The following is an 11,681-nucleotide window of genomic DNA, read 5'->3' as shown; positions in this document are numbered from 1 at the left end:
TACGCTCTGTTGGGTTGCACGTAAACATTCAAGTTAGACAGACGTTCACAGTATCTTCTAACTCGAAATGGCCTAAATTGGTTTTAGGAACGTTATTTTGGTGTACAAAACTTCAATCTTTTTACATTATATACATAAATAAATTTGAATAAAAGTGGTCAAAGCTAAAATGTCAACTAAATTTTTTATAATCTGTGGACTAGTGTAAATTTAATGATTTTCATCATAAATATAAAGAATAATAATAAATCATTATAAATGTTGAAACTAAAGACAACAAATTATAAATATTTATATGTGTATATATATATATATATGTACAATAGGCACTCAGAGCCAATTTTTTAATATTACCGTGCCTTTATCCCAACTCCAAAATCGTAATTTAGAAATTATGGAGTGTAATTTACTAAGTAAAAATTATAAAATCTTTACACAACTATGCACTTTAACTGAAGAATCTCGTGATAAAGAACATTCATTACTTAATGATCATTTTGACGATGGCACCATTTGTTCCCTGCAGGGTATTATTAAATTTAACTTTTGGAACTCTACGCATACAACTCACTCCAGGATACTAAAAACTTGTAGAAACCAATATTTCAAGCATTTAAATTTCATTTCCTAGAGATTATTTTGATCATTTGTGGAATTTGAATAGTTAGCTTATTGCACAGAATTATCTTACAAGTTACATTTTACAATGATTTTTAAGGCCACCTTAGTTGATTCATTCGAAATATTAAGATTTTGGTCAGAGATGGTTTTTCTATTTATCACGTAAAAACCTTCTGTTGGGACAATTCTGCCTACAGCTTCCGAAAAATTTTACTCTTTGCTGCAGCGAGAGTTACTCTCGTTAAATATATTACATAAGAAAAATAAGAGAAATAAGATAAAAATTATATAAGTGAAAGAAAAAGTAAGACAACACAATTATTTGTCTCTAGTATTTAAACCTAACTGTTGATGTAGAAATTCCANAAATTTTACTCTTTGCTGCAGCGAGAGTTACTCTCGTTAAATATATTACATAAGAAAAATAAGAGAAATAAGATAAAAATTATATAAGTGAAAGAAAAAGTAAGACAACACAATTATTTGTCTCTAGTATTTAAACCTAACTGTTGATGTAGAAATTCCAAGCGTGTAATGTATTCTCCCAATCTTTTTCTCTTTATTTCTATTTGATGGATTTCTACATCGGATGATGGCTTTGGCAACATTCTAAAAAATAAAAAAATATATACACACTAATTAAGAATATTTCAATGAAATTCCAAGCGTGTAATGTATTCTCCCAATCTTNGAGACGGTTTTTCTGTTTATCACGTAAAAACCTTCTGTCGGGACAATTCTGCCTACAGTTTCCGAATAATTTTACTCTTTGCTGCAGCGAGGGTTACTCTCATTAAATATATTACATAAGAAAAATAAGACAAATAAGATAAAAATTATATAAGTAAAAAAAAAAGTAAGACAACACAATTATTTGTCTCTAGTATTTAAACCTAACTGTTGATGTAGAAATTCCAAGCGTGTAATGTATTCTCCCAATCTTCCTCTCTCCATTTCTATTTGATGGATTTCTACATCGGATGATGGCTTTGGCAACATTCTGAAAAATAAAAAAATATATACACACTAATTAAGAATATTTCGATGAAATTTAATATTTATATATTTGAAATTCTTACAGCTAATTAGTTTTTAAATACCATTATTTCTTGTGAATAATCTGTGAGTTAACTGTATTTACTGGTCAATTTAAAACTGAGTATAAAAGTTATGTCCATGTCATCCATCAGCTTTAAATTGCAATTATAAACTCACTGGACAGTGTTTTTTTCCATTTAAATTTATCAAAAGTGTCTTTAAAAAACAAAAAATTTCTTTGCGTTTCATACATGCAACTGTTGTCATGATTTTTTCTAGAAACAAATGAAGACACGCACATGTATGGAGCAGCTTTGCTCTTAAGATAAATGAGCTGCAGCTTAGGGCCATGTGTTATGAGTCTATGCTTAAGTCTTCACATTTTTACATGTATCTTTATTTGGTGGAAGGAAGGGAATGTTATGTTACAGCTTATAGCTACAACAAATCAAAATCCAGCCCTACACTGGAAGTCACAGTTAAGTGGTCACAGTACAAATGTTTAATTTTTTGACTTTTTAATACAATGATATTTTAAAATAAAGATTACATGAATTCATTTAATCTGTGGCATAAAATATAGGAAAGAAAACACATAATAATACAAAAATACTCAAATTTGAGGTTGTTTGTCCAATCAAAACAAAAATGCATGTTTGTTTTCCTGATAGCATGTTCAGGGGTCACTGAAAAAATTTTAAAATATCACTACCATTTTGCCAGTTTTACTTACTAATTAATGCAGGTACTGGCAGCCTTATCAGTTTGGTGTCTGGAAAGTAAGAGTAACATGTTTTCTGTCACTACAAAGAGAGGGCCAGATGTTTGGGTCTCTGAATAATTCTGAATGACATATTTAATAAAAATGTTTAAATAGTATTTCACATGTTCTGTCATGTCAAAATTTTTGTTTTAGTCTACTGAAAAAAGATCAAAGTGAAAGAAAATCTCCACAAATTTTCTATCAGTTGATAAAAAGTCCCAATCAGGAAATGTCGGGCAACATATCATGAAAACTGCCTTCGATTCACAACGTTGCTTCCTACTTTTCTGTCCAAACACGCAACGTGATGTCATTAAATTGCTGAGCGTGTGGTGCATAGGAGCTATACATTCTACTGTTTTTCCAGAAGTGTGCTTTATGATTCAATTTCACGGTGATCGTCAAAACAAATGGATTAAGCTTTTTATCACCACTTTAATAAAAAATCACCAAGTGATGATTTTGGCACTATGCAGTGCTACCCCTGCATGATGGTCCTTCCTTTGCTTTTATTAACTTCTGTAATTGTTGCGGCATAGAGTCAACTAACTTTTGGAGTATGTCTTATAGGATCTTGCCACACTCAACATATTTTCCAGAAGTCAGAAAGAATCTTTTTGTCTTATTGGAGGACTCTGCGATCCATTCATCCAAGATATGCTCAAACAGGATTTAAATGTGGGATCTGAAAGGCCATTTCAGTATTCTGAATCCCTTTTTCCCAAAAATTCCTTGGTTTACTGTGCTATACGTTTAGGATCATTGTTGTGTTGAAACAGGAAGTCATCAGAAATGCATTTCTCTGGCAGACTAAAGCAAATTATTGCTCAGAATATTTTGCTCTGTGTTCATTTTGCCTTAAATTCTAACCTCCCATTCCAAACTACAAGCAACAGCCCCACACATTAATGTACTGGAAATGTTTTCACAGTATTGATACAGCTGGTTGCATCAAATGTGTGGTTATTTCTTCTTCAAATCAATTTCCTTCTCCGTCATCTACACCACTCAAATTTAGATTTGTCACTCCAAGTAACCTGGTTCCAAAAATCCAGTCCAGCTTCAGAAAACCTTCTTTTTATATTGTTGATCGATACTGACTTCTTTTATCTCACTTGCTGAGATTTTCAGATTCTTGACAGCCTGAAATTTAAATGTTCTGTCTTCCCTTGTACTGGAGCATCGTTTTCAGCCACTTTTAAGATTTCTAACTGTGCTAAGTATCTTCTTTTGATTTTTTTTTTTAACTTCTTCACAAAACATTGCATGTTCATGGGCAATTTGTCAAATTGACTTTCCTGCTGCATGCTACTCCATATCCTGAATCCATATTTTCTCAGGATATTTTCTTTTTTTTTGGTATTTTAAATAATTGCAGATAACAATTCTTACAGATTAATCTTGGCTAATATGTATACCATTATATAATGTATCATTTTATACTAAATTCACGAGTACCTCCTACCGGTTTCTTTTGCTTTAATTAGAGTTTTGATATACTGACCACTTAACTTTTGACTTCTGAAACTTTCCAGTTCCTAAAGACTCTTTCACTCAAGTGTCTCTCTCTCTCTCTGCTTTACTTACACACTTCATTTAATACAATAACATGCAAATTACATTTGTCCAAACAGAAATCAATTTAATTTGCTTTTATTGCTGAAACATTGGTTCCATGATAAAATGTTTAGTTGTGACCACTTGATCGTGACCTTCACTTTTATGTATCAATCCAGATGTTAATTGATATTATTAGACACTATTATTTAAACTTGTAGCTGAAACTTGCAGCTGATGTTAAGCCTGATAAATTTCTAGTTATTCTACTTCTACCATGCAATGACATTCAAAGAAGTATTGAGAAGCCAACTGTTGTTTTTAGTTACTTTTCTACAGTAAGAACTAAGCAATTAACTCTTGTGTTCATTGGATATTGTAGAGTTTATATACAACTTTCTTAGTAACTTTAAAGGAGTGAGGTATGTAGCAATTCACGTTATGTAGCAATTCACGTTATGTAATGTTTTTATCTTTATTTGAGTAATTTTCTATGAGGTATACATTGATGTAAATTATATGCTGCTGTGGGTTATACATAGGAAATTATGGTAATATATTACTCATCACAAATTGTATATGAAAGTAACAAATAAAACAGTTTGAGAAGAAATGTATAATTTTAGTCCAAACATTACTAGTATTAAATTGTGAATTTTAGGTGCCATGTAATTAATTTTTAATTCATCATAGCCAGATGACCGAAGTTGTAAAATCTATCAGCCTGTTGTTCTAGGGATCAAGATTTGATTGATGTATAGAAATTTCTATTAGTACAATAACCTGAATATGTCAGATTCTATCACCTCAATTATTCTGTCATATTGAAGGCTTAACTGTATTCGTGAGAGTTCAGCTAAGCCTATAATATGCCTTCTTAACTGAATCTATAAAGTAATCTAGCTGAATCTTCATGGATACAGCTAAACTCCTTTGTGTGTTCAGCTATGATAGGCTTAAATAAAAGCCTTCATAGTAACTGAAAAGACAAACAATTACAGAGAAAAGCTTTATTGATTAAACTCAAAAGCAGCTTAAGTCATTGCCCAATTGAAATTAAATACATAAATAAATAGAAACTTTAAAAAAATATTATGTTCAAGTATCTATGTGATGATGTTTTGATTAATGCAATAGAGGAATACAATACAACTCTTACTTAAGACTTTTATGTGAATCGACAGTCTCCGAAACGGTTGGATTACTCTGAATGGACTGTTTCCTACAAGGCAGAGAATTTGAACAAAATGGATGAGTATGATGACCATGGAGAGACGACGGAGACGACGATGAATGTAATTTGCTCGAATTAAATACAGCACCTGAAAAATACATTAAACTGTGTTACAAGACAATTGTATATTCTAAAACCATTAATTAATAATATAAAAACTAAGCTGTATATTATTCTGATTACGAGCTAATTTCTCCAAGATTTGTTATACAAGGTGGCAGGTATTATATCTACCAATTTCAAATGAGAAGTAAAAGACAATAAGAAATTGTAGAAACTTTACTTGGCCATTAAATGGAGATCACATATACGCATTTAATACTACTCAGTGCATTTTACCTGTCAATGTATCAGCCATCTCGTTTTGCCAGTGTGGTTAATATAGACCCGACGCCTCTCGCTTAGGGGGGGTCGACCTTAGGTGAAAAGGTTAGGACCCTAGCTTTGCCCACGATCTGTCAAGATGATGCAAGAAAGCCTTTTTACGTTTGGGGGGTAGTGGTTTGCTGGACGCCGAGAGACTCACACAGAGACCAAATTTACAAAATTAACGTGTGTATTTTTAGAAAGACATGCTTACAATGAAACAATCGGGATTGTAGCCTTTACTCCTGCAATCCCGATCTGTGTTGATCGGACTGTTTTCTTCCAACCTCCCCGTGTCCTTGAAGCTATAACTAGAGCGGGCTTATAAGTATTTACTAATGATTCCTCCAACTTCCATCAAACGTAAACGCGTTTTGTCAACAGCTGCATATATGTGCAACAAATTGAGAAGCAGACTTGGTGATGAGACACCGGATGCGTTGTTATTTCTCAGATCGTATTTTCGCAATTCAAATTAGAATGTTCCTATTAGATTAGTTTTCTTTATATTTAAGAAAAATGTGACTGATTAATATTATTTTTAAATACTTTTTGCTAAGAAACTTACTTTACCTACTTACTAGGTTGTTATACGAAAGTAGTCTATTTAGTCGATGTTAAGAGAGATTTTTGTTAATTTTCAACGTTTATTTGCATAGTTTGTTACATAAAGGTTTTTTCAATTTATGTGAGTTTAAAGAGATCTCAGTGATGCTTAAAAAAGAATAAATTTAACATGAAGACTGAGTGATTTTAAGTCTGGTTAGTCTGACTCTAAGTCTGATTAGTTAGAGTGATTAAATTAGCTAGGTGTATATGGTAAAATACGTTGATTTTTGTCTAAATTTTGATTTGTTGATTTCTGTAAGACTTTCTTATTTTTTATTAACCCTCAATACCGAAATAATCCCGGGATCCCGGGATTGACTAAGTATAATCCCGAAATCCCGGGATTAGAAATAAGGACCGGGATCGAATTCCCTACATACAGTATATGAACATTAGCACTTCTTTTAAAATAATGTCTTCTATTGTCAATAAGTATCCATCCGACAAGCATACAAACCAAGCAACAACCATGCAAATGTTGCTTGGTTTGTAAACAGTGGAAGACAAATATCCTCCACTGCTTGGATACATGCTTATGGGTGGCATGGAAAAGCATCTATGAAACATAGCACCATATCCCATGGAATCTCATGCATTTTCCAAAGGATGGGAACAAATCCACCAACAATTGGTACAAAAAGCATTACAATATCTGCAAAATTGTTGTATGGCACAATGCTAAGCAACTGACTCTGAGGGCTGCGGGAACACATCCCAAATTTTTTAGCATGCGAGCACTTATCCTGTGATCTATTGACTGACCGTCCTGAACACTGTCCTGACTCCATTGTTTGACCCATCACAAAATGATGTACTGCTCTGACATAGGTGCATGGCACTCTTCTGTTGCATTGAAGCATCTGTTAGACTTCTGAAATGGATTTTGTAATATCTCTACTGCCACAATCCATGTTTCTTTTGCCCAGCATTCCATTGTGAAATGATTACTAGCCTTTCAACTACGTAGAAATGTTTGGAGTACCACACATATTCATATGCATTCTAATAATGCTACAACTTGACATTGGTAGATACCACCCTGTATAATAAAATGAATTGCTGAAAAATTTTTGATACAAATAGAGAGATATATCAATTTATAAAGTAAATGCATGTAAATGGAATTTTCCTAGATTTTTGCATGGTTTCTATTGATTACTAAAAGTGTGACCATCAGTTTCATAGTTTTTATTGTGTTTCCAACTCTCACAATTAGTCTAGAAAAGCAAATAATGTGTTAGTGATTCAAAATATTTTGCAGATCAATAAAATAAAAAATAAATTATAATCTTTTTATAAATTACAATCATTTTAAAATCTTTTTTATTTTGTTATATTTTCATTTAACTTGAAAATTAATTAAAGCTTTAGCTTCATGGAATACAAATAAACTATTCATGGAAGTCTCATATTTGTGGCATGGTTGCATATGAAAAGGAAGGATTGAGTGTAGAACAATTATATATAACAAATTAAGTAAATTTTGGCATTAACTTATTACCTTAACGTCACAATTAGTAGGAAAATAAACTAGAGAGAGGAAGCATTATTTAAGAGAGGAAATATATTTACATCATAAACAAATCTGTATGACATGACTTACTTAATTTCCTTTGCAAAATAATTATAAATTCAATGAAAATCATCTCTGTTCTAATTCTAAACGTAAAATGGGTTTTAGATGCCGCTAAAATAATTCTAATGGTTGAAGGGATAATTCAGATTTAGAAATGTTAATTTGAAGGTAATTGTCCAATTATGAATCCATCTTAGATCAATGTCACAGCTTGCGACTTGGCAACTTATTGTTAGAAACAATTAGTAGTTTTAAGCTACAACTTTCAGAACCTTCTAGCCTTTTGATGTGCAAAGTTATATTGAAAACATTGAGAACAAATGATTAAACATTAAAAAACAAGAAGAATTAAGAGTAAAATCCAGAAAAGAGCTAATTATCTTTCAATTATAAGTACTAGTGCATACTAATACAGTTGTCCCTTGATAATCCGACAGGTATGGGACCAAAGGTGTGTCAGATTACCAAAAGTGTCCGGATTACCGAAAATAATTACATATTTCGCATTGTTTTGCTAGCAGTAACTTACAATATTCTCTATTTCAACTGTTCGAACAGAACTGCTCACATAAAACACACGAAATGTGTGTCATCGAGTAAGAATTGGATGGGGAGATTCACATCGCGACATGCTTCTGTGCAAGCAGACACGTAATCGGGACCTTGACGGGAGGTGCGTCGGACTACTGAGCATGTCGAATTAAAAAACGTCGAACTATAGAGAGACAACTGTATATATAAAAGTATAAAAATGTTTGTAAACACAATCACTTTTCACTGCTTTTTAAGTAAAATACATTCAATATCTGTTTCAATTAAAATGTATGTGCCAATTTAATAAAATTTGCTTAAAATTAAAAAGCATATTTTTAAATGTACCATTTTTTATTGCATTTTGTTCCTCAGAATTTAATTCTTGAGTAGCTACATGTGAATTCATAATCTTAGCTGCTTTTCTCCAACGGTGAACCAGATACTTCATACGGTGGACTGCAATAATTGCATAAGCTGCAGATCTAAACTTATAATATTTATGTGGATTGTATTTAAAGGAAGATGATGAAACGCTCTTTTCTTCATCCATGTCACCAATCATCATACACTTTAAAGTCGTCAAAGTTTGCTTTTCTGTTGACTGAAAACCTTCCAGTAACATAAGAAGATAATTCTTCTGGAATATTAAAGCCTGACGATAACTCTCAGAGCGACGGTACTTCCAATACAATCGATGCAACTACGGGTGTAGAAATGTTAATTATTTGAACGCATAATATTTTCTAAATCATAATTAATACTCACCTTAATAATTTGGTGTTCATACTCCTGCATTACCTTTCCACATTTACGTTCAGAATCAAATTCCGCTTGCAGAGAAGAGAAATTAGTCTGTTCCCTTTCAAGTGCTTGCATAAGAGAACGATTGGTGGCTTTTTCCAGACCAAGAGCAGTTCTGAAATTCAAAAATGTATCATAACATAAGGTGCTTGATTATTTAACTATAATAGACTTGTATATGAAGGTTTAGAAAGAATATTATGCAAAGCTACAACAACAAAACAAAAACAGGGACATTACTGTAGTAGTGATCCTCTTACTACTCAAACTACAGTAAAGTATATCAATGTATTCTTAACATGCTGTGTATTGATGTCATCACATATTACAGCAAGTGATTTTGATTCTTGTTGAAAACAACAATCTGAATCAATCAATAATTCTAATGAATAAGTCCGAATGGACAATGCTTGAATCCTTAAGCAAGCACAGAGCTTTAAGATCCCTTTTGGAAGTTTATGTAATGTAAAGAACCTCAAATATTAACTATTATTGGATTCTGAGCTAGTTATGAATCAAGAATAAGTACTGACAAGTATATATTTGTGTATCTGATGCCTATAAAAGCACATCCTTGGTAAAAATCTAGACTTTTTTTGCCTAAAACTATCGCTGTCAATAACTAGATGAACACCATATCAAGTAGGCTATAGACATGTTTATATTCTGCATGGAAGTTGCTAGTCATTGCTGGGAATGACAAGAACAGTGGAGACATCAGCTAACTGGTGTAGTACGGTATAGACACCAAATATTGGAATTGAACACTGTTCGACCACGTGTTGCTAGACCAGAAGTGTGCATCTCTAGTTTCACATCCAGCTGAGTGGAGAACAACAAATGTAGCAAACTTCATAAACTCCACTGTAGTTGGAGTATAAACTGACCTTAATAATTCAATTTATCTTATCACTGTAATTATATTTCATTTCATATATATTTTTAATATATCTAATAAATTGTCCATTCATTATTTAAATAAAATAAACATTTTTATATACTACACTCAGAAAACAAAATGCTTTTTAAGAGGTTATTAAATTGTAACAATATATTTAATCTTTTGTATTCTAGAACATAAAAATGGATTCATTCAAGGTAAAAATATTAAAAGTCTTCATATATTCTTAAATAAATGAATGATCTTCAAAAATTAATGAACAATCCAATTATAGAGATATCCTGAGACAAAAAGGTACTTACAGACAATTTGTTAAATGTTTCTTTTGTTGATCCAAAGCATTCCGCAGACATGCAATTTCCGCTTTGTAAGTAGAGTAGGAACTTTCTAATTCCATGTATGCTTTCTGCTGTTTGTTTAACTGCGATCTCAAATCCACATTTTTATTTCTTTCTGCATCCAATGATTTTTGAAGATCATCTGATAGAACTTTTTCTTGTTTAATCCTAAATTCTAAAACATTTCCTAAAAATTCAAATACAAAAATATCAAAATAAAATTCTTTTATTCCATTTGTGTACGATGTAATATTAAATAAGCTATGCAATAAACACTGCATAAAGTGTAAAAAATATTGAATTATGTAATAACTTCACTCAGATTTTTAGCTAATAAGTTAGAACCGATTTCTCTCTCCTCAGCCTTGTGAGCACTGAGGCCATTTTTCAAGTTTCTATTACGGCAACATTGATAGTTGTAGCCTAACATATCCAGTCAACTATCAAGGATTTAATCTACAATTACCATATTTTCTCAATTAAATCCCATGATCCAAATAAACTCTGAGGAATACAGGCGCTGTCATAAATAAACCCCAAGTTGAAAAGCTTGGAAAATATATTGAAGTACTGCAAAGTGTAGAGTAAAGTAGTTTAGATTTAGAGTGACAGATAAAATGTTTAACTAAAGTTCTACCTCTACAAATTGTCTAGAGTTGAATGGCATTTTTAATTCTACAATTCACAGGATACATTTTTGATAATAAAATTGTAAATATTGTTGAATATCAAGCACAAGAAGGTCAATCAAATTTGTAAATTGAGAACATATCAACCAAACAGTAATTAGAAAAATGCTTTATCATCTTGCTCTCTGTATAAATGTTGTTATATGTAAACATGTTTTAAGATAATGCACAAAAAAACAAAAAAAAAAATTGCAAAAATCTAAATGAACTTGCTACATAACCCAATAAATCAATAATTGTTATCATGTAATTCTCCTTTGTTGACCTAATTTGCATCTCAATAAAGGGATAGTTCTTTGTACTTCAGTATCCTGGACTGTTCAAACAATTTTTCCAATTTAATCCTAGTCAAGTCTATAAAATCTTTATAAATATTCATTTCAAATGGTCATCACATTATTAATTAATAATATGATTTAATTGCAATATTAATTTTAATTATTTCATGGTTAAAATACATCCATACACATATAATTTAAATAAATTTATTTAAAATTTAAATATATATTGTGTTTATAATATTCATGTACAAGGCACAAAGCACCAATTATATCATTATATCATCTCTTCCTGAACTTAAATTTAGTGATATTTTAATAGAGGATATTGTAGGTTAAACTTAAACCAAGACACCTTGCACAAAGAAACAGCACA

At 31.4% G+C, this 11,681-nt stretch overlaps 1 protein-coding gene across 3 annotated transcripts in view; it reads right to left on the bottom strand.

Moving 5' to 3' along the window:
- Positions 1-1,318: 1,318 nt before the first annotated feature.
- The window catches only part of LOC111639347 (A-kinase anchor protein 9-like), a 71,429-nt gene continuing 61,066 nt past the window's right edge, over positions 1,319-11,681 (bottom strand). For all 3 annotated transcript variants that reach the window (XM_023385215.1, XM_023385216.1, XM_023385217.1), the window contains 5 exons: positions 10,303-10,525; positions 9,064-9,214; positions 8,644-8,998; positions 5,139-5,301; positions 1,319-1,621 (listed from right to left, as the gene is read on the bottom strand). In XM_023385215.1, coding sequence (XP_023240983.1) covers positions 1,492-1,621; positions 5,139-5,301; positions 8,644-8,998; positions 9,064-9,214; positions 10,303-10,525 — 1,022 coding nt within the window. In that variant the 3' untranslated portion in view covers positions 1,319-1,491. The remainder of the gene's footprint in view (positions 1,622-5,138; positions 5,302-8,643; positions 8,999-9,063; positions 9,215-10,302; positions 10,526-11,681) is intronic.

This window comes from Centruroides sculpturatus, unplaced genomic scaffold, assembly GCF_000671375.1.
Source record: "Centruroides sculpturatus isolate CEXI.00-Female unplaced genomic scaffold, Cexi_2.0 scaffold942, whole genome shotgun sequence".
Lineage (NCBI taxonomy): Eukaryota > Metazoa > Arthropoda > Arachnida > Scorpiones > Buthidae > Centruroides > Centruroides sculpturatus.
The sequence above is the reverse complement of the archived record's forward strand: the minus strand, read 5'-3'. Positions and strand labels throughout refer to the sequence as shown.